The following is a 24,074-nucleotide window of genomic DNA, read 5'->3' on the forward strand; positions in this document are numbered from 1 at the left end:
AAGGATGAGAAGAGGATCACGGGGCAGAGCATGGCAGGCAGCAGGGCCCAGCTCCTTGGGGAAGACGAGGGGGAAAAGCCCCTCTGAGCAGACCACACTTGAGCAGTGTCTAGAACCATGAGAAGTTGCATCATTTGAAGAGCTGGCTGGGGGGAGCCTTCCAGCAGCTGGGTGAGCCGGGGTGGAGTTCCCAGGGGGGAACCAAGTATGGACTGATGGAGAGACAGAGAAGGCCAGGGCGCAGGATGGGGGGGAGGGACAGAGAGAGTGGGAGGCCGGGTCGGTAGGGCCTCGTGGCCACACCTGCGTGCAGATTTTGTCCTGAGAGTGCTGGGGCCTTTGGAGAATTTCCAGCCAGTTAAGTGTTAAGAGTTGGTTTGTATTTTTGAAAAAGGACTGTAACTGCAGTGTAGAGAGAGGCACAGTTCTGGGGACTGGACATCCAAATCCATGGTGTCCGCAGGGCCGTGCGTCCTCTGAGATCTGTAAGGTTTGCCACGCTGGCTGGCAGTCCTTAACGTAACCTCTGCCTCCACCACATGCTGTCTGTCTATCATCTATCTTTCTCTATCTCTGTCTCCCTCTCTCTTTCTGTTTCGCCCCTCTTCCCTTCTCCCTTTCTCCCTCCTTCCATATCCCCCACATCCCATTTCCCTCTCCTTATAAAATACCAGTCCTAGTGGGTTAGGACCTACGCTAACCAGTTTGGCTTCATCTTCACTATTAACATATCTCTTCAAAGATCGTATTTACAATTAAGTTCCCATTCACTGGGGCCCGGACTCGTGTTTGGGGGGGACACGACTCAACCCTTGCCGTGGGTCTCCCTAATTTCACCCACTTCTCTCACCTTGCAGAGGTGACGTCCTGTAAACCTCTTTGAGCTCCTTGAAGTTTTTAGGACGTATTAGGGTCGTCTTTCTCAAATGAAATATGTAACCAACTCTATGTTGTTTCAGGTTTTAAAAATCAATTTGATTGGCCACAGGAAACGTATCTTGGCATCCCTGGGAGACAGGCTGCACGACGAGCCCCCGCAGAAGCCCCCGCGGTCCATCACTCTCAGGGTGAGTGCTCCGTGCATTTCCCTTCCCACCTTCGCCTGGAAAAGTGTCTGTGCCCAGAAGGCAGAGCAGTGGATCAGGGAGTACAGGCCGTTTCCCACTAGCTTTCCACAACTGCATCAAAAGCAGTCTCCCTTTTGATTGTGTTTTATAAGAGGAGATTTGCTCTTCTCGATTGATTAAATAATATGTTTCTGAGACTTAGACATATACCTCTAATGGACTGCCACCTGCCAGCCACAGTTGTTTGAGGTTAAAGAACCCCCGTCTCCCACCCCACCTCCCACCTTCACCACAAAGAGAAAACGTGTTTTCTATTCAGACTCCTCAAACCCACACAAAGAAAATCGAGCAAGGACCACAGTTGAGAGCAATTTAAAATTAATTTTAAATTAATTTAGGGGAAGGAAGACAGGAAGGACAGAGAAAATGAGAGAAGGAGAGCTGCTTGTCAAGCACACTGACAGCAAGAAGGAATCACCAGCAGTCACTGATTTTCATGAGGCATATAAGAAGTTTTCTAAAATTAATCAAAAAGCTGGAATCTGCATGACATATTACAGTGTCATATAGATAACTCTGCTCTCCTTATCCAGTGTTGTGTCTGCTTGTTTCAGATTCCCTTTCTGCACACATGCGAGTGTCAGAAGAGGTGGTGATGATAAATAATGAACACAGACATGGCGCTTACACATAACTGCCAGTGGTGGGACGCGGCAGAATTGCCTCTTTCCAGTGAACTTTGGCAAATAACACAGCTGCTGTCACTGTGACAGAGGGTGGGGCAGGAAAGGAGCTGCTCAGATTTTGAGTCTTACTCGGGTTTAAAGGAGAAGAAAGCCCACAAGGCTTTCAGGGAAGGGAAGAGAATTGGCTCCAGCAGGGAGCCGTGGGGAAAACTGATTATCGGGAGGCGAGGGGACGCACTGGGGTATTTACAGACTCGTGGGAGGCTCTGAGAGTAATGAGAGTAGAAATAGGGGCCATTTTTCTCCCACTGTAAGAGGAGCCTCAAAAATAAATAAATAAAAAGAAACTCGAGAGGGAATATTGTCTCACCTTCATCTTGTTAAAAGGAGAGGGAGAGTGTAAAGGCACCAGCACTGTACTTATCGTGAAATGACTGTTCGGGGGTGGAATTCCCTGCTACTTGCTGTACTCCCTTCCCTGTTCTGAACCTCTCCCTAGAGGAGAGTTAGGGGAATAACAGATCAAAGACAGAGATTCCAAAAAAAAAAAAAGTGCAGGAGCTTACTGTGTCACAGGAGGTCCAGAAAGAGAATCAGCATGGTCCCGACCCCCTCTTACTTGCAAGCATGAGGGCTCATTTCTGCATTGCCCCCGGGTAACTTCTGACCAGCTTCCCTCAAGACAGCTTGCGCTGCCTTTGCCATTGGAGGGTACCCTCTGTCACCACATGCCCTCTCTCCGTCCCTTCTCCTCTCCCCTGCCCTGTGTCCAGACCACTCCTTGATGGAGGCTCTAGACCCGTTGTTCCACTTTAGCTTCCTCAGCAGAGCCTCTCCCATGGTCAGGGTGCTCTGCTCCTCTGCAGACACATCTTCCCTCGTGAGCACACGCCCCAGTGCCAGGGCCCCTGGTGTGTGTCTCTCTCCTGAGAGCGCCCCTGGTGCCAGTGTGAGAAAAACAGAGCTGGGTTTTTTAGGCTCGAAGCCCTTGACATGAGGGACTCAGGAGGAAAAGTGGTGATTAGAGGGTGCCACTAAGAAAACGTGGAAGGTGAGTAGTTCCTTGGCGGTTGATTCCGAAATGACTCCCCACTGCCATTGTACCATTTGTTGTGTCTGTAGTTCACAGTTTTGAAACCAAAGGCCGGCCACAAGACTATGGTATTTACTTCATGATGTATCTCCACTCAGGAACCCAGTGGTAATCACACTCCTCCTCAGCTGTCTCCATCACTTAGCCAAAGCACTTACACCACTGGTGGCTCCCTAGACGTTCCTCACATTATCATGCAGGGCGATGCGAGGAGGAGAAGAAATGAGAACTACTTTGATGATATTCCCCGATCGAAGCTGGAGAGGCAGATGGCCCAGGTAAAGTATCCAAGTCTCTGTGACGTGCTGCCTTTCACTACCATTGAGTAGTGCACGCTGATATATGGAACTTGTGGGCTCCTAGGGATGGCCACACCCACGCTGGGTTTCACCAGCGTGCACCATGGCTTTTGTTCCCCACTCCCTCGAACTGAGACAGACCTTTCCTGGAGTGGAATGTGTCACAGTCCTTGTTATACATGCCTCCTGTGGAAATATGTCCGGTTTATTACCCCCAGAAAGTCTGCCCTAAAGGGAACAAAACTGTGTTAAGAATCAAGCTGAAAATGAATGATAAGTCTAGATTATGAAATGTCAGTTCATTGGAAGATGGGGCAAAAGTTGGGGGAAAGTATTAACTCAGTGTAATGTTTCTAATTTTCTCCCAAGTTTACACATTAGTATAGGATTCTACTGCTGGGACTAGTTGCAACATCTCCTGTTGTCACCTTGAATGGGTGAAAATGATGGTGCTTCCTGACCAAATAATTGAAAGGAAAGATCTGCTGCTTCCAGACCTTTCCATGGCTGACCTGTCCTCACATCACTGTCAGAAACTTTAGTCAGTTACAGCCCAGGACTGTCCTCAAAGCGCATTCAGATGAGCAGCTAGCTCCACAGTTTTGGAGTCAGATTGGTTGACAATATTGGCAGAATCAACTCTTTTCATCCTCATTCTGGGTTCAGGTTGATGGGCCAAGAGGCTTCTCTCTACCTCTAACACCTGAGATGAGAATCTCAAGGTGAAAATTTGACTGTAATTGCTTTGCCTTGGTTGTTAAATATTTGTCTCAAGTGTTTGGTGAGATTCTAAGAGCTTTTGGTAAGCATTCTATGCTGTGGCTCACAAAAGAAAAATGTGAAGAGAATGTTCTAGAGATCACGACTGTTCTGCCTGCACATGCTCTGGAGATATGGTTTCTCTGTTCCACTCTTTCAATATTGAATTATTCTCAGGGAATGGCAATGCTGGATTGTGAAGACTCTTTCCTTGACGGGAGATGGAAAATGTGGAAAGATCAGAAAGGACTAACTTTCCCTTTCTGTCTTATTAAGTACTGTCTTTTAATCCTTATTACTATTTTCACTGACATTCTTTTAAATAGAGAGTCTAGAAGCTTTTTTTCCCCAAGTTATTCATATGTTCCTTGATATCTGTTAATATTTATGGATCACATATGTGGTTAAATGTCTTCAATGACAGCATCTCAGAGGCATGGTTTGTTTTAACTTTTAGCTGCATGGTCTTTGTGAATTAACACAAACTGGGTCTTTTTCTTCTCTGGTGAAGAGAAGTGATCCTTGTTCTTCAGTGGACATTAGCTATTGACTGGGTAACAAAATCCACCTGACTCAGATGCTAATATAATTTGTGAACTTTTTCCACATAGCACAGTTTTCTTGAAAAGGGATTAATTACTCCTACCTCTATATGAACACGCAGAGGTAATCTAGCAAGATTGCTCCCCTGCTGTCTTGGTGAGCTTCATAAACTAGTGCCTTCGGAATAGCCCACATCTCTTTCCTGTCGTTCCCTTCCACACCCATCCCCTTCAGGAATTGTCTTGCCTTGAGAGAATGGAATGACTTTTATCTGGCCTGGTGAGAAGAGCCCAAAAGCAGAAGAAGAGAAAGCTCAGCAGCTGGTAGGGAGAAGGTCTGTGCTTATTTCCTCACGGGTGAAGCTAACATTGGTCAAATGTCTGATAAAGACACAGGCTTCCATTGGTAGCTATGAGCTGTAGAAGCTTTCTAAACTCCTACCAGTCAATACAGCACATTTGCTGCAGAGAAAATAGGAGTTGCACTGCAGGAATCTGATCAATAAGAAAAAGAGATTCTGAGATAGCAGCTCTATAGGTTTTGTTAATTGCAGTTTTTATGTGCTTATCTTGAGAATGTTCTCTAGTCTGGTATTGCCAGAATTCATGGAGACATGAATGTGAACCTCTCAGAAATAGTGCCATTTCAAAGCTTTAATCTGTCAAAAGATGAACTATTCAGTAATTTTGTTGTTGAACAGTTCCATTTATGTGACTTTTCCACCACTTGACTACCTGATTCGTGTTTTTTCTTACTCTTCCTTTGTTGGTCATTTGCTATAACAACTTTGGAAATCCATTTGCTTTTTTAAAAACCTGTCATCCTCTCTCTAGGCCACATTGTTCCTGAAGATATGTACTTCAACCAGTACGGCTGGGTCTTCCTAAAGACTTGAATTAGCAAATACAATTTCTGTAAGCAAGTCCCTGAGGTTGCTTCCAGGGGATTTGTTGTAGCTTGGCTAATACTTGCCTAGCCAGTCTCTTAATGTTTCCCACTAAAACACAGAAGACAACCCTCAGGATTTCTTTCTTACCTAGTAAAAGAAAGGAAAATGCAGTTAAGAGAAAAATTATCAGGACAGATGGATTCCTGTATTCAGAAACCTCTCTACCTCTTCAAATCTGGCTGAGACTGACTGGAGTGATCTGGAATTCCAGGTGCAGGGCAGAATCTTAAGTTCTCGTGGCTGTAGGAATTCTTAGGAGTTTTGCCTTCTTAAGGTTTGCTCCACAAATGTTCGGAGTGCTTGGAAAATCATCGCTAAAAGTTAAACTGAGATAAATTTAAAGTCCATTCCACCTATTAAATTTGTTAGTTGGCAAGTCTTTTTTTAAAAGGCAATGCTAGAGTGCTTTTTAATTACTTGTTTTCAGTTTGAACCAATATTTTACAATACCTGTGTTGAAATACAGGGGATTGGAAAATACTGTAGCTATTGTTTGTTTTTATTCTGATATAAAATTGTCTTAAATGACTTCAAATTGTGTTGAATGGATATGTGAAAAACAAGGTAAATTCAGCATTCCTGGTATTCTTTAAACTTCTAGATATAATGATATAAGTGCATCTAGACAGTGAGTTCCCTACCACGCTGAGAACATAGCTTCTCTAGCCTGTAATTCTAAATTGGACTCATTAGGCCCAAAGTTTTAAAACTCTCCCCCGTTTCCCTACCCTTAAGAGATAAACGTTGCACTCACATTTGTATAATTATAGCTTAATGTGTACAGTGCTCTTAAATTTTCAGAGTACTTTCCTATCCATCTGATTTTAGCACGAACAAGGTATCCTGCAAGCTATTCATTTGCACAAGGCACATCAGCTTTTTAAATCAGAGCTCAGTGGAGATGAGGTGGTGAGGGGAAATATGGAAAAAGAAGAGGAGAAAATAGTTTCCAGTATTCAGTGCCCAATTGCAATTTTTATAAGTTTTCTTGAATGACATTTTACAGAAGTGAAAGTACATTAAAATGAATAAAAAAGGAGAGTGGGTGGATCCATTGGATTTAGGGACCACTTTCTCCAAACTTATAAAGAGAGCTGAAAGAGTTTCCAAAATGCTAAAAAATATGACATTTATAGAAGACTTAAATTTATAGAAACATGTTATGGGAAAGAAAAATAGTACTTATATTTTCACAAAATAAAAAACAGACTCCTCAGCCATAAGATAAATATGTATCTTTGCATGAATTTTCGCTTAAATATTAGTAAGGAAAACCCATAAGGAAGAAGTCCTTATGTTTTGAATGCTTTTGCCTCAATAAAAATAGCAATATTGCCTGGGGCAATAAGTTAGACACTGCAAAGTTTTTTCCTAAATCATTGGAAAGTTGGTTCAGATGGAAGTCTAATAGTTCCTGATTCCAACAGGATTACTTGGTATGACTAGATCAATGACTTCTTTATTTAAAAGTACCTCACATACCACATCAGCTCTACCAAGGTTCAATATTTGACTCTTATTGAGGGAAAGGAAAGGGGCACCCAGCATCTGGAAGTCCTGTCACGGCCATGGCCCTGCTCACAGCACCCCTTGCCGTGCCAGGAGGCCGAGCTCAGTGAGTGCTCTGCTCACAGCTGGCAAAGGGCAGAGCCAAGAGGCAAACCAGGGCCTGCTTGACCATTTCCTCCCCCGCCCCCATGCTCCCTGAGTCCCGTAGCCTGCCTCTGTCTTGAAATGATCTAAAATATTTTAATGACCGTTCTGCAAATACTAACTTCCTGTAGGCTCTGATGGATCGCACTTTTGTAGGCACAGCGAGCAGGACAAGGTAAGGGCAGTAGCGGTTTGGGTAAGACTGATAGGAAGCTTCCCACACTCCACGCCGCAGCGGTGACTTGTTAAAACTTCCAGAGGGCACTACACGCATCTCAGCAGAGGCCTGTCCTTCTCTCTCGTTTGTGAAAAGCTTTGAATGGTGGAGCAGGGTTTACTCTGTAAACCAGAGGAGCTCCTGCCTGTGGTTTCTCCACAAAGCAGGTGTCTTTCCCGAGGGGCTGCTTCAGGTGGAGTTCTGATTTGGTTTCTCTCTGGCTATGTGACGTGGGCCAACCCGTGTTGTTTCTCTGAACTTTAGTTTTCTGGTCTTTAAGATGTCCATAGCACTTGCTTCTTGGGTCCGCCTGTATCACATTAGAGAGATGATGTGAAAGCAGACCCTAAGCTGTAAAGCATTATCTAGAGGATAAGACCATCAATTCAGCTGTGTCACCTGCCAGTCCCTAAACTTCTTACACCCCTTTATCTGTGGGAGGCCGAGTCACATCAACAATAGTAGAAAGGCAAGTGTTCAGGTGCTGTAGGGGTGTATAAAAATCATCTTTTTATTCCAGTGTTATCTATTCTTAGAACGTATACTGAAAATAAAATGGGTGTTGTCCTCATTATTTTAATCGTATAAATGCAAAAATCTGTTAAGGAGCTTAAATCATAATGCAGACGACATCTTTGTCGAGTGATCATCAAAGCCAGAGAAAGCACAGAGTACTTGCCTGCAAATTCAGGCTACAAAAGTATGTGGCAAAGGGTATCTTACAATACAACATGTTTTATTAATATGGTAAAATGAAATCTTAAGTGAGAAAGATATTTTCCCCTTAAATGAAATTTAGAGCTTGTTTGTGATATAGAGTACACAAAATTGTTAGCTGTGAGAAGCGCAGATAACCCAGAAGGCTGTGAGGCAAATGCTTGGCCATCAATTGGCAAGAAGGAAGGGAGTCATTTGTTCTTTTATTCTCTGCCCTGGGAGAAAAGGCCCGTCATTCCTAGAAACTCTACTTGGCATTGTGGCATCATGGGAATTGCAGTCTACTTTCAGAAAATAGCACCACTATGTTGAAAGGAACAGCATTTTCCAAGTGTTTTTTCCCCTCTTCAACTAAACAAGTTTTCTTATTGCTGTCACATCAGATTTTTTTAAGTGCCCATAAGTTAGTAGTTAGTTTTTTATTTAGATTTTCCTCACATAACTGCTACTTGGAAAGGCTCAACCTGTCCATGACTTCAAAATTCTCTTCCTTGAAGGTCTAAGGAGCAACTCCTAATACTTAAGCACAGACTGAGAATGTACAACCCAAAAAGAAGTTTGAGAATAAGCTCAGTGGGCTTCTCCATCAGAAGCTTCTGCTTTGACAGCTTGTCAAGTTGACAGGCTCTCGTGCAGCTTCGGAGAGAGGAAACTTGGTGTTGGTGACATCTGTGCCCTGTTTTAAACCAAGAACTCTAGACCAGGCACCATCACCAAAGGCATATCAAGCAAAAACGAAGAATGGTGCTTTTATACTTGGAATTGAAACCTGATGTGTTCAACATTGTTTATTAATATGGACAGTTAATTGCCTCATCTCAAAATATACCCTATTCTACCTATTGATGTCTTTGGGGTTAGAAATTTCAGTATGATTTGTGTTTTTCAGGCAACATTAGAAAGTTACTATATAGCCTATGCATCCTTTTTTAGGAAATAATCAGAAGTGGGAGAATCACTAAGAAGGATTTTTCTAGGTTATGATACTCATCTTAGGAGTTTAGTCTCTTCTGTTCCCTGTCAAGTCCACCTAAGAGGCAATCAGATGGTCGGATCCCAATCAGAGCCCAACACCTCCAGTCATTTGCTATAGAAGCTCCAATATCTGCACCTTCCCTCCATAAGCTATACTTGACCAAGGTAAATGTTTCCAGTCAAACCCAGAACGAGCATGGACATTTTTTAATATCGATAGAAGATTCTGTTTTCAACTGAATAAATAAGAAATCTGACAGTACATAAAAACCCTGTTTCAGTGGGATTGACCTTGTGATATTTAGCAGTGTCCTAGTAATTGACGCCTGCTGACCTTGGGCAGCTTGTTCACAGACAGGCGCATCGGGCTATTTTCCACTTGCTAAATTTTTGGAATGTTTCTCATTGTATTCAGTCCAGTTCTTGGGCTTTCACAGGTCAGAGTTTGGGCTGTTATCTGCCTGTGGTAAGTTAGCAAGGGGAGGGGAGTTCTCCTGTTCTCCTTCTCCTTCTCCCTTTTCCTCTGCTTTTTTGCATGTGAAAAACAAAGAGCAGGTTTTTTAATGTCTAGAGGAAATAGGACTGGTCATGCTGTTCCATCCCAGCTAATTGCATTTGTATATGACTAAAGTGATATGTTAGTTAAGGACTCATCAGGATGCATGTAAGTATCCAACTCAAAATGACTTAAGCGGAAAAGGGAATATGTTTGAATGGTGTCCCTGTAAGGTTAAGGCAGACTTGAATCTGGCATTGATACATGTCATACTTCCTGGCTCTGCTCTCTTCTGGTTGGCTCTTTACCCAAACAGGCCTTCTCTACATGTGAGGAGCTTCAAACATTACTCCTCCTCAGTTTGAACCTGCAAGAAAGACAGATACCTTTCCAAGACCCCCAGGGATGAATCTTGCCCTGGCACTGTAGGGTCAACAATTCCATCCTGACCAAAAGGGGGAAAAGAAATGTAACTAATGAAGTATCAGTGGTAGAGAGTTCAAATAGAGTCGAGAGGCTACGCCAGAGGTCACTCTTAGGCAAGCTTCAGGTAGACCTTGCCACCTATCGTAACTTACCACACCCCAACTGGGAACATTCCAACTAATCCTAAAGAACACTTAGGGTAATATATAAGATTCCCTAAGGGTTCCATACACTAGAGAGTAACTTTCCAGAAATCTACAACCTCCAGATGAGTCCCTGCTCCAGATAAGTCCTGAAACCTACTCCAGCCTCTCCAGAGCATCAGATAGTACCATCTTCCTACCCCATATTAGTGACAGACCCTTCCAATATGGAAAATTTAGAATGGCCACAGCCCAAACACCCCTAAAGTGAAGAATGGAAAGATCAAAGATGGTGGAGTTATACAGAGGAGATAGAATTTAAAAAATGAATATGAATGCTGAATCATTAAATTGATACTCTTTTAATCGCCAGTATCTTAGAGTAACTAGAAATAAAAACCTAAAATTATGGAAATGTAACCCATGTCAAACTCTGAAATATGTTTTACAACTAATTGTGATGCTGTGCTTTGAAATTTATTGCTTTTTCATATATATGTTATTTTTCACAAAAGGGGAAAAAAGTCGATTTATGATAAAAAATATATATATATTTAAGGCTTCCAGCCTCCTATATTCTGGAGCAAGTAAAAGGAAAAATCTAAAAGAATCGTATGGTAGCCCATGACAAACTCTGGAATCTGTCCTGTAACTACTGTTGAAGAGTGCTTTGAAAACAATTGCTTTTTTATTTCTTTGCTTTGTATATATGTTATCCTATACAATAGAAAGGTTTTTTAAAAAAGGAAGAAGAAAAGACAGCTACTCTTTCCAAGATGTTCTAGAAAATTCCCAGTGTTGAGTCCCATTGGTTCTGATTAGCCTGGTTGGGATCAGTTGTCCGCCCCTGAGCTAGTCGGAAAGGGATGGGGAGGCGGCCAGGGCAAGATGTGACTGTCCAGGCCTAGTTTTAGCTCCACTCGAACCTCGTGGTCTGAGATGTAGAAAGGGGTCCTTCCAAGGACAGCCAGGGTGCGGCACCAGAAGAGGGAATTGTCTCCAGGCAGACAGAAATGGCAGTCGCAGGCACCTGAATAAACCCACTTGGGCTCTCAAATTCCCAAGAATGTCTGATGGGAAATTGTTATATCACTTGGGTATTGATTTCATGTTTTTGTGCCTAATTTGATGGGATGAAAAAAAAAAAAACCCCAGAGTAGAAATGAGGTTAAAAGCGCATCTCTGCCCTCTCTGATGCCTCTTACCTCTGTCTCTTCAGCAGACCCTTAGCTGCTCAGCTCCTTAGGTTTTGCATCCCAAAGTGAGATGAATGCCCACCCCACATCAGTGTTGAGAGGCACAAATAAAATAGTATTTATCTAAGTATTTTATGAACTATAAAGCAATACATTTGGGTTGTTTTTTTGTTTCCTTGTTTGTTTGTTTGTTTGGGAGGTGCATGGTCCAGGAGTGGAACCCAGGTCTCCCGCATGGCAGGTGAGAATTCTACCCCTGAACTGTCCTTGCACTGTCCCTGCATTTCGGTTGTTTTATAAATTATTATTATTATTTGGAGATAACTTCTAATTTTCTTTTATATCATGCTTTTTCAACTGCAGCTAGAATAAATATACTTTAAATTAAGCCCCATAATATTTTTCTGTTTTACTAAGCTAGTTCTGTTCCCCAATTTGTAAGCCCAAACTAATACCTTTCTACTGATATGGAAACAGTCCTTCTTATGCATGCAAACACTGCACCGGTTTCTATCATGTTGTAATCCAGTTAACATCTGAGCTGTACCTTGTTAAAAAAAAAAAAGTGTGTATAGCTATTACCCATACTTAAACACTTTAAAATGTAAATGCATCTTTTTATGAGTTAACATATTTCAAAATATATCTATCAGGGATATTTTGAAATTTCACGTGAAGTTTTTTACATGATAAAATGTATATTGGCTGCATCAGGGCAAGTCCTGGTTTTCCCTTAGTCATTTTCATATTCTCCTGTAAGAAGCACTTCATAGAATCTTTCTGATCTTATTACCTTCCATAATGTTAAAGGCACCATAAAACCATCGGGTTTTAGGACATAGTAGGCTGGACACAAATTGAGATGATATCAAATCTTTTAAACTGCCTGATATCAAATAAGCTGCTTGAGACAGTAGCATATCACCTACCTGCCTAGCTTAGATCTGGTAGTCCATTGTCATCCTCATCAGAGCCAACTCTAACATACAATTTTTAAGGGTGAAATTGAGGCACAGAGAGCTTGTATTACTTGCCCAAGAACACACAGATTATAAGGAGTCGAGCCAGGATTTGAGCTTATGCAATCCGAATGGTTTACACCGAGTTTATGTCTCTACAAACTATGCCCCAGCAGATGTGACATTCTACAATATCTGAAACCTTCCAGGGGGGTTCAGTGTGACATTTTGTGTCCCTTGAGAAATCTTGTATTAATAATATCTAATAACTTATATAAGTGTAAGTTTAGTAAAGAATTTAACCTCAAGGCTAATGTGGATAAATATTGTATTTGCAAAAAATTCTTTGCCCTTGACATCCAATCTTTCGTTCTCAAATGATTGTTTTGTGAAAACAATCGTTAGATGATGTGAACCCCTTTCTGGATGGGCCTCTATTTTAAGGAGGTTTGAATGAAGCATCATAAAAATTTGCAGCGGATTGTATGTTTCTATATGTGTTAATGGCTAGAAGATTCTGTACTTCCGTTAAAGAAAAGTACAGAATTTTAGGGTGGGAAGGGCCAGAAAATGTGTCTAAATTGATGCAAGCACTCATTCTAACATCCCTGTGTCATCCCTGCCAGCCACAAGTTTCTGCTTGAACATGTCATGGAAAGGCAGCCCCTGTTTGTGAGGCAAGGCACCCCCAGTCTTGGGAAAGTTCTGATTAATAGGCCATTGGTCACATACTTGAATTGAAATAAGCCTCCCCAAAACTCCACCCTTGTTCCTTCATGTTGTCTTCTGAAACAACACAGAGAGTTTGGGGCTGTTTTGGCTAAGAATAGTCCTGTAAGAATTCGAAGATGATTTGAAGTCTTCCCCTCACCCCATTAAACATACCCAGCCCCTTGCTAACTTTTCTCAGATAAGTGGGTTTGGGATATGGGCTGCAGGATGTCCTAAACCCCAGCTTTCAGCACATCTGTTTTGTTGAGGCTCATGCTGACCAGCGATAACATGTTGTTATCCCTGAGCCTTCCTTCACAGAAACTGCCCACTCTTTTTCAGTGGCCCACTGTGGAGCCAAGTCTCCCTTCTCAGCCCTCAGCGGAGCTCGTGTGTGTATATGTGGGTGCATTTAACCATAATGCAAAGCTTTATCCCTTTCAGCTAAAACAGTTTTACTAAACTATATATCCAATAATCCTAGCCTAGCAAGACCTTTTTTAAACTTGTCACTCAGTGTATCAGCTATCCTTCCCAACCGTGTCATGTGCTAACTTGGAAAGTTGACCTCAAAAACACGTCTTTTGAGTTATTCAATGTATTGATTTACATGTTGAACAGGACAGAGTTGAGGGAAAAGCTGTGTAGCCTTCTACCAGAGACTGCACGTTGGCATCATTCAAGATGCTTGCTCAACTAGGCCTCTTCTTCTATATTTTCACAAGGTTAATTGAGGAAATAGCGGGGGGCTCAGTAAGCATTGTTGAGTGAATGGCTTTGTCCAACACCGCTTTTCACCAGAGGCAAGAACATTGAGCATCTCGTGAATAAATGGCTTTACATAAAGAAAATGTTGGCTCGGCCAGCAAGACAAGCAACATAATATCTTCTATAAAGAGATGTTACGGGCAAAGAGCAGTATTACTTTGCAAGATCTAGTTTCTTTGCAGCAATTCATGGTACGATAAAAAGCTGATCTCTGCTTTTTGAATAAGTTATGAATATTTCCACTTTGTAGTTGTCCTGAAGAATATTTCCATCAGTGGTGAAGCCATCCAGACTTTGAAGTAGAGCAAGCCAAATAGCCTTATTGCTAACAACAGCATTATCCAAATTGACTCAAATCCTACATCCAGACAACCTGGGGAGCTGTACAATAAGATCTGGATTGCACAATGTTCCTTTTTTTTGCTTTTTCTTTGCTCTATATTTCCTGTGAAGAGATTTCATAAATAACTATGTAATGCCATTTAGGGCTACAGTTGTCATAGTGGGGAATGGGTATTATATATTATCTCTACAAATGAATAAAAGACACCACATAAGCCTATAGTTCTCTCTGAATTTGGCAGCTATGGGCTGGTTTTATGTACCATCAGTATGAGAATCAGAAAGAAAAAGAGAGGGAGCAAAAGGGAGTGAGAAAAGAGAGAGATAGGGAAGGAAGGAAGGAAGGAAGGAGGAAGAGGAGGGTAAGGAAGGCTGAGGGAAAGAGAAAGATGAGGAGGAGGGAACCTTAAACTTGCAGGCCACGGGCATTCTCAAGGATTTGCATCATGCCAGTGGATTAAACATGGAACCAAGAGTGGTGTTTTCTTCCCTCCTGCTTTTGGCTGTGCCATCGAGGCTGAGGCCAGCAATGGCAGGTCACGCATCACAGGAGAAACACGGGCCTGGCTTTTCACTTCCTGCACGTGACTTATCTGGACCCATCCGTCCAAGGATCTTCCCCTAGATGCAGGGCAAGGACAGTGTGGTAATTAGATTCAGTTGTCAACTTGGCCAGGTGAAGGCACCCAGTTCTGTTGCTGCGGACATGAGCCAATGGTGAACCTCATCTGTTGCTGATTGCATCTGTAGTTGGCTAGGAGGCGTGCCTGCTGCAATGAATGACATTTGACTTAATTGGCTGGTGCTTAAATGAGAGAGCTCAGCGTAGCACAGCCCAAGCAGCTCAGCATACCTCATCTCAGCACTCGCAGCTCAGCCCAGGCCTTTGGAGATGCAGAAAGAAATCACCCTGGGGAAAGTTGTTGGAACCCAGAGACCTGGAGAGGCCAGCAGAGATCTCCCTGTGCCTTCCCACGTAAGAAAGAACCTCAGATAAAAATTAGCTGCCTTTCCTCTGAGGAACTAATGAAATAAATCCCCTTTATTAAAAGCCAATCCATCTCTGGTGTGTTGCATTCTGGCAGCTAGCAAACTAGAACAGACAGGATCCTGAAGCTGTGAGAGGACTGCTCTTCAGAAGGTAGGAAAATGATGGGAAGCGGCATTTCCTTGACTTCAGCATTCCCTGCCAACAATATAATTAACCTGAAAATAAAAAGGGTCAGGGTACATCCACCTCTTGCTTTTACCCTTAACCTGAGATCAAACCAACTACAAATAAAGACACAAGCCCAGAATTCCAGACATTGGCAATGGAGTTGAAGAGAAGATCCGAACCGTATGCGTTTGTTTGGGATTTGTGTCTGTCATGTAACTCGTCTGGGACAAGAGGAGAAGAAGCAATGTCTTTGTTTCCAGCAGCGGAACAGAAGAAATGATCCCGTGCTGGCTGTAGCCTCTGGGTAACACAGGAGACAAAAAAGTCTGAGTTTCTGATTTCTAGGCAGGGTTCATTAGTGCCCACGGAAGAAGCAACCTCGGGGCTGTCACTGCTGGAAGAAAAGAGGCATACGAGGTGCGAGGTGCCTTATTCCTTGGCTGAACTAAATTTGTTTGACTCTGTCCTTTGACAGATCTTATCTCATTTAAGTCTCTGCTCAAGGGGCCGCTGAGTTTGCTACTGACTGAGGCTTCCTTTGTTAGGATGCCCTTTTTTCTCCTGCCTTTGAAGCTGTTTCGCTCCCTCTTCAGGTTTGTTTATGTTTTATTTCAGAGACACTGTCATCCAGGAACAGGAATGGACTTCATTATTCCTTTAAATTTCACTCCAAACCTTTCACACTTCTTGTCGGATTTTTCTGGTCAATTTCTGAACACCCTGAAGTGTGAAAGAATTATGACAAATGTAAAGGAGAAACAGAGGAAAAGCCTTTTTTTTTTTTCAGGGCTAGAACAAGCCAGAAAATTTCATCTCTGATAGAATCTGGCTGGAGAGCTTTCTTCATAAAAGTTTCTTTATTAAACTACCGACACATCAGTGGACCCCCAGTAGGTTTTCAAAGCTGGACTCTGGTGTGCTGGACTCTGTGAAGCAGTTGTGGCTTATCTGCTCTGACACCCACCGTCAGCCTCTCGATCCCAGTTCACTGCTGGTCCTGGCAGTGGGAAAAGGACCGTGTCCATAGCAGTACCTATTCCGGAAATATTAACTAAAAGCAGGCTTAAGCCTGACTCATCTTGGCCGCCCATACCTGGCACCCAATAGATGGTCAGTAGCTCTCTTTGAGTGAATGTCAGGTTCTTATGCTCTAAACTTTTTTCAAATTCTGTATTTCTGCTTGAAAGCCTAATCCTTTTACAGCGTGGAAAGCACAGACTTGATTTTTTTTGTTTGCTCGTTTTTGTTGTTTGTTTTTTGGCATAGGCAGGCTCCGGGCATCGAACCCAGGTCTCCAGCATGGCAGGCAAGAACTCTGCCACTGAGCCACCATCGCACTGCCCTGAGCCATTGTGTGTTGCCCATAGACTTGATTTTATACAGTCTGCTAGAGTAGCTGGGAAGACTTCCCTGAGGCAGTGACCTTTAAGTAGAAGTCTGAAGGAGGTGAAGGTGCTGGTCCTGCAGTATCTTGAGGAAGAACATTTCAGCAGAAGGAGCAATAAATACAGGGGCTTTGAAGCGGGAGTGTGCTGTGCCATCAGAACCAAGTGAGAAAGAAGAGTGGATGGAGAGGAGAGAGAGGTAAGGCGTTTGCCCACCATTGTCAGGACTCGAAATTTCCTTAGATGGAGCAAAGTGCCACAGTTTGGCTTTCATTTTAAATGCATCCTTTTGGCTGTGTTGAGAACAGACACTCAGAAGACAAAGGTGAAATCTTTGAAACCAGTGACGATGCTAATGGAGTAATCCAAATGTGAGAGCATGGTGGCTGTAGACCAAAGTAAGCGATAGGAGGGTAAGAAGTGGAAGTAGAGTTTAGAAGTGAATTCCATGGGATTTGCTCCTGGACTGAGTGTGAAGTGTGAGAGAAAGGATGGTGCCAATGTTTTGAGACTGAACAACTGGAGAGAATAAGGTTGCTATTTGAGGAGACAAGACAGCTTATGGGGAAGGTGAAGACAGGCAGGAACTTGGTTTGTGATGTTAATTTAAAGTCAAGATGCCTATGTCACATCCACGTGGAGGTGTCTTGTAGGCACCTGCCTATCTGCGTGTGAAGTTTGGATGAGTCTGGGCTGGAGATACGAATTTGGGAGCCAGGACTGGTTGAGGCCAAGTAGGACAGCCAGAGAAAAGAGAATTTGGAAAAGTCTGAGAAGCGAGACATGATCACTGAAAGTGAGAGTGGAGTTTATGGAGAAGAGCGATTTCAGTGGAGTGGGTCACCAGAGGTCAGGAAAGAGAAAGTGGGGGGACCATGCGAGTGGAACTGTCTTGGAGAGCTTTGCTTAACGTGGAACAGAGAAAAGGAGCAGGGGCTCAAGGAGGGAGGGAGTTTGTTTGCTTTTAGTGGAAGTTTTAAGGGATTGCTCTATAAAGAGGACAGAATGGGTGACAAAGGAGATAATTGATTGTACAGGGCTGGATTACTACCAGTGGAAAAGAAAAGGAGCCCACTTTTAGGAGAGGAACTTTGGAGATTGGTAATACTCTTTTTATTGTACATTTTGTTTGATTTCAAGAAAACATTTCCAGAGTCAGGGGAGAGTCTAGGCTGGAGATAACATTATACAGCTTCGAATGTGTGTTGACTTCTACTCATCAAAGAAATAAACATTAAATCATTGATAATATCTCAGTTATAAGGCGACTGTGTCTTTCTTTAACTCCCATTTATTAGGATCTCCTAGTAATTCATGTTCAGATCAACCGCATTAGCCTTTGCAAGATATGTGGCAGAGGAATTGAGAGAAATTTAATAAGTAAATGAAATTGTCTATCAGGACAAATGAGGACTCTTCTAACAAGTCTGCGAGGGAAATCTCCAGTACAGTTTAGCAGAAGTGGATCGGTGGCATGAGGTTTACTCGGGGCACAAGCAGCGATATTAAAGTGAACCGACCACAACTGTTAGTGAACAATGACAGTAACTAAAGTTATAGGGCACTCTGGTGTTCACCAAGAACTTTTGAACACATTGTGTAATGCCATTCGTCTGTTAAATATATTTGAAGGCCTTCAGTGCTCTAGGCCCTGGGAATTCAGCCATGCACAGGTTCCCTCTCCCATGAAGCGAACATGAGCCCCGCAACCCCCAGGTGAAGTAAGTAGGGCAAATACTAGTCGTCTTCTTTACAGATGAAGGGAATTCTAAAGCTTAATTAAAACTTAGCTTTAAATCACTGCTTTGCAAGATTTCAGGCCCCAGATGATTTTCTCCCCCCACCCCCGCTATTCTATTTTCTTTCTCAAAACTTTTTGAAAACCAGTACTTCAATAAATTTTGTACTCTGAAATATTATCTTCATAAGCATAATGAATTTCTGCAGTGGAAGTTCTGTTGCATTTGAAAAATTCATGCCAGCACTCAGTCTAATAACCACGCATCCAGGAGAAGAGCCATCTTCTATTCTGAACACAGCAGTTACAGCTGGTCCACCTTAAGTTGCTGCTAAATGAGCCTGATAAATTATTTACTGCTAACAAAACTATTATGATATTCAGAATGCATCAGCCTATTCTTTTTAACAGTCTTCATAACAAAAACACAATTAACTGCCCTTAACTGAAACTCTATTTTAGAAATCTGACTTTTACCATTTGCACTGACCCATACAATTATTGGAAATTATGGAGGTTTCACTTTTTCTAAGTTTAAAACATGGCTTGTAAATGGAAAATAGTTGTTGTACCTTCTGAAAATGTGTTTAAACTGCATGAACTCTCTTCTGTGTCTATGACTAGAGGGTTTTTTCCTTCGTTGAGAAAAATTTTATATGAAGTTTTTGAAATAAAATTAATATTGCATGGGGTCCTGTCTCCCCTCCTCGCCTCTGGCAGCCCTATGTGACTGCTGGAAGATATTTTTATGTAACAGGATGCTAAGTGGAATTTTTCCCACAGACACTAAATGCCATCCATCCTAAAGAGAGCAAGCACTGCCCCTGGGAGCCAGGCAGCCTGCTCGGGGTTTGCCAGGAGCGGCACAGCCCCGGCCATGGCCAGCCTCCCGGCCACACGGGCAGGAGGGGGCCTGGGGAGAGTAGAGAGCGTGTGTCCAGTCCCTGTGGGAAGGACCACAGCTTTCCCTTCCTTTCCCAGGGGGAGGAGAGAGAGCGCCTCCCCACCACCCCAGGCCAAGCAGAGGGTGCATGCGCAGACGGGGGTGCCCGCCAGGGAACCCGGCACCTCTTTCGGCAGTTGGACCTTTGGCAGGCAGATGGATGCTCGTGGCACCTGCACAAGCTGGAGAGAGGGAAGTTGGCAGCGTCCTGGCAGAGAGGGGAGCCGTCACAGTGCAGCCACCTCTCCTGGCCCGACTGGCCAGGGTGGGTGTGTGGCTCCTGGATCACGCGGCCCTGCCGCCCCCCCTGCATCACACACAGGAGTGGGTGCGGTCAGTGGAAGTCAAGCTGGAGCCAGAGTTTGCCCATCAGGGACGGTGCAGGGGTGTCCTGCCCAGCTCCAGGAGTCTCCCAGAGGATTCGCCCCGCACATGGCAGACCAGCACGGGGGCACGTGCTCCACAGAGGGCTTCTCTGGCCCAGGTAGCGTTACCCCGGGAAGCAGGGACGACCGTCAGAGAGTCCATCAGCATCCAGATTAGAAAGGGCCCTTGTCCTTCTCTACACCCTACACCCCATGAGAAAGGTGGAGCTTGGGTGGCCGGCATCACGAGATGGACCCTGCCACCCCATCCCACCTCCACGCCACGGAGGAGGGAAAGAGGACAAAGCCACGCTTACGCATTTGGGGTGTTAGAGCCCCAAGACCGGCTGGTGCTGAGGGAGGGGAAGGTGAGCGTCACTGTGAGATTGGAGCTTTACACAAAAGAGGTTCTTCATTATTCAAAGGTGCTGGGAGGTCATGCAGCCCACCCAAAATGTTCAAAGTGCCCTGGGGCCCGCCAGGGAGGGGAAATGGGCCCACGGCCCACTGGGAAACAGTAGAATGTTAGACATTTGCCCCCCTGTAGGGTGAGACTTCCATGAACTGGTTATATTCGTACATATCAGTTTCAGGATCAGTGAGACAGGCTCCATCTAAGCGGGGATTTCCACTGCCTTCTGGGGAACTCCACGCCAGGCTCATATTGCATAGAATAACGAGCTAAGGAATTAGGGGCGAGGGTGCCCGAGAGGGCAGGGGCGCCCTCATGTAGGTTTTGTGCTTGGTAAACTGGGAATCTTCCGAAAGTGTGGAGTCAGGACATTTCAATCAGATGACAGCTGATGGAGAAGAGGCCAGGGGATTTGGGGGGCACAGGACTCCATTTGCTAGAGAATAAATTTCTGCCCAGCAGGAAGAGGAAGGCCCACCTGTGGCGAAGATAGCATGATGTTTAGAGAGGGAATTGGGAATGAAAGAGCTGATTTTAGTGGGAGGTAGCTGGAGGTGCTTTGGGGTCGGGTCACCGGGGACTGGCCTCCCTACCAGCCACCAGGCACTCTGACCCCGCGGCCGTCCCAAGGACAGCCCGAGAAGGGATGGAAGCAGAGGCGTGCAGGTGTGTCCCGAGAGGGCATGGATCCTGGAGAGATGGGGTGCTCGCTTTCCAGTGAGCATTCCTGGGGGGGGGGGGGGGTGGAGAATAGAAGGGATCATTTAGCCAGGATAAGCTTCCTTTTCAGTTAATGGGTGGATGATACTGTTCTTTGCTGCGTTTCCGCCCGTACTGCGGGGTGTTCTTAGCTCCTTCCTGCAGCGATCTTTGTCTTGTCTGCGGGGGCATCTGGGGAGGCCCGCGGTGCTGGCCGAATAGGTTTGGGTGCTCTGCCACGCGGGCCTCGCTGTCCCCTTGTCTTTCGGAAGGTGTAATTCGGGAAAAGAGCCCTAAGAAGGTCAGGCCAGAGGCCCAGTGCCTCTCTCTGGGGGCTGCTGTGACTTCGGGAGTGGAGTTTGGGTCTCAGCAGACAGTGTTGCCTTGTTGCATCGGGGGCCGGCGGGCCGCCCCTGGGACGTTCCTGCTGGGGTAAGGGGCGTGATGCCCGCAGGGTAAGGGGCGTGACCAAAACCCTAAGTCTGCGCTGGGGAGCGCCACTGGGACACCTGTCTTCAGGTTTAGCAAGTGGAGCAGTGATTGGATCCGAAAAGTCACGTTATTGCCTCATCTGTTCTCGGTCAGTGATGATAAGAAAATAAAAAATCCTTGCACTGTGCCAAAGGTTTTCTCCCCCCACCGTTCTCACGCACAAAGAAATTATCTCCTGATAGAAATGGCCTGCAGAGGGAGGATATTTTCATTCTTTTTGGCAAATGTAAAACAGTTTTTTTTTTCCAAAATGTGACTGTATTAGTAATTACCTTTAATATAAAACGAATGCATGAATGGTCTTTTTTATTTTTCCCCCCAGCCAGCCCAAAATGTTTTTAAGCAAAAAGAGAATGACTTGGAAATTGCTTATTAAATCTTGGGCCCTGTAATACATTTTTTCTTAAGAAAAATGATTCTTTCCTTTTTATTATTTTCCCCCTTCCCTTCCTTGATGCTATCTTGGTAGTTATCATGTTTTAACTATTGACGAGATGAGATAGTTTTCTGTTTATATCAGCAGTCGTCTGTCTGTGAGATATGGACGAATCAGAACGCTGGATTTCCTTTCTCAGCCATCCACCAGGCCCATAATGTAAGGTTACAAATGGTTATTTTTATTTTCTTCCTGAACTCATGCCATGTGATGTGTTGCAAAGTGTTGTGATTAGCTACAGGTACTGTGTCCTGGCAATGCCGAAAACCTGTCATGTCTAGTGACGCCTGAGGGTCTGTCTATGATAACTTCATTTGCTGTGCCTTGTGGCTAATTTTTGTGCAAAAATTGTCCTGAGATGAGAAACATCCTTGGTTTTAAAGTCTACGGTTAAAATCTGTGCCGTGGGAGTTTTGGCTTTCATTCCAGGTGTCTGTGTTACCTTGCTTTTACAGGCAGAAGGAAAAGGGTAAATTGATATATATAGAAATATATATATACACATACATGTATATATCACTGTTGTTTTCTTCCTCGTTTTGTACTCCCCACGTCCATGGGCCATTCAACCCATTGTGTCTAATAATTCTTGAAGGTTTGTGCACTGCCCTTGTGAGAAATCTTTAACTGAGTATGATTTGCATGATATTCTGGACAAGTTTAACGCAAATGCAGGAGGTGTGCAGGGGGAGAGGCTCTGTGACAGCTATAAAGTGGTTCTCAGCCTTTTTCCATCTGACGCACTGAACCGATCTTTGCAATGTTGTGAAATTGTGACCCACTTGACTTTGCGTTGCCCAATTTTCAACTGTTCACATTTCCCCCTTTGTATACTTGAGGAAAAACCCTTTTCTGTTTGGAAACTGTGAACATTTCACTTATTTCTTTTTACATTTTCTGTTTTAATACACAATCCTGTCTTCCTCTCCTGTTAAAGTTTCCCCAGTGGATAGTTGGTCATCCGAGAGGTCGGCACATTTGGTTGAGAATCACGGAGCAGAGGTCTTGGGGTGGCATGCTGGGCCCCTCTGGGGGTGTCACGTCAGGCACGCCCCTCCTCCTGTGCATGGGAAATCTGGCTCATGGGGACCCTGTGTCTGCTCTGGGGTAATTCTGCCTTGCGTTGGGGCTCCGGTGATTCAGCAGTTACTCCTGAACCCATAAGTGTGAACTGAGCTTTTTATGCACTCACAAGTGTCCATCTCTGCGTTCATCATCAGTGGGAACAAAGTCACGCTAACCAACTGCATTTGACCAAAGTAGCACTCTTTATTCTGGAAGATTTTTCTCAAGTAAGTACTGCAGCATCGTGCCTACATGTGTGTGTGTGACGGCTTATAGACGGCCTTTCTATACATATTTCCAAAAAATGTATAAATATTTATGAGCATAGCGCTATAGGTAGCATTCTTCAAAGCCTCAGAGATAATGGAATGTAGATGGGACCACATAAATCTTATATCTGTTTGTTAGCCCATCTCTAAAATGTTAGACTTACTGAATATAAAACCTTAAAATAACAATTGTCATTTAAAATCATTTTGGTTTTTCATTAAGTGTTCTGAAGAAATAGAGAATAATGTTTGTTAATATTCAGATCTAAATTTATAAGCAGGTAGGTGGAAATAACTCCTAGTAGAAAAGATTTCAATGCTTCTATTTCAATAAAAATCAATTAAATCCTAATTTAAAAATTTTTTTAAAGAGCAATACAAAGCATGGAAAATACAGTTCCCTTCTGTTCAGGTTAGAAAGAGAAGCTGTAATCATGGCTCTTAATTATTTACTTAGATACTTAGGAAAATTTTTCTTTTTTTTTTATTTTATTTTCTTTAGGAAAATTTTTACTCAATGACAAAATAAGACCATAGAGAATGTTTTCCTCTTTGTATTCTTAGAGCATACAGAATACATAATATCTTCAACTTCCTTCTTTTTGAAAGAGAATGAATTTGTCGTAAATGTATGGCCCACAGACAAACTAAACACTTGCAGCTTCGTACCTTTAAAAATAATGCAGTGTTTAAAAGCTGCATTTTGGAATCTGCCATCCAATAAAAATTTATCTATGGATTAATTAGTGGTTTAAATTAGTGGTTTTATATTTTTCAGCTGATGATATAAGGGACCATTTAATTACATATTAGGTGTGACGCAATTGTAGTGCTTCAAACAGCCACACCGAGCCTTTATAGTAAGCAATTGGTAATACCTATTAAACAGAATCGATTCCCCATTTAAAGCACCAACTCAAATTATTGTGTGCCTTTATGTTGGAAGGCTAATTTTTATTTGAACTTAAATAGTTTGAAGGGATAGTTGATTATGTACATTGTCCTCTGTTTAATTGCCATACTTTAGTGAGTTTGTAAAACAATTTGAAAAAGCCTTAGGCTTTCATATAAAAAATAATAAATACCAAAATAAATGGTAGTCTTAAGCCATG

The 24,074-nt window shown here is 43.4% G+C and overlaps 1 protein-coding gene across 6 annotated transcripts in view; it reads left to right on the top strand.

The window, feature by feature from the left end:
• Positions 1 to 965: 965 nt before the first annotated feature.
• Positions 966 to 24,074, top strand: part of LOC143642812 (ankyrin repeat and sterile alpha motif domain-containing protein 1B-like) — a 72,719-nt gene continuing 49,610 nt past the window's right edge. For 4 of the 6 annotated variants that reach the window (XM_077111661.1, XM_077111662.1, XM_077111659.1 and 1 more), the window contains exons 1-2: positions 966 to 1,067; positions 2,945 to 3,124. In XM_077111661.1, coding sequence (XP_076967776.1) covers positions 3,041 to 3,124 — 84 coding nt within the window. In that variant the 5' untranslated portion in view covers positions 966 to 1,067; positions 2,945 to 3,040. Of the gene's footprint in view, positions 1,068 to 2,944; positions 3,125 to 11,364; positions 11,461 to 22,832; positions 22,921 to 24,074 lie in introns of those variants that run through there. The other 2 variants (XM_077111665.1, XM_077111666.1) reach the window with 2 other exon arrangements.

Source organism: Tamandua tetradactyla, chromosome 7 (genome assembly GCF_023851605.1).
Source record: "Tamandua tetradactyla isolate mTamTet1 chromosome 7, mTamTet1.pri, whole genome shotgun sequence".
Taxonomy (NCBI): Eukaryota; Metazoa; Chordata; class Mammalia; order Pilosa; family Myrmecophagidae; genus Tamandua; species Tamandua tetradactyla.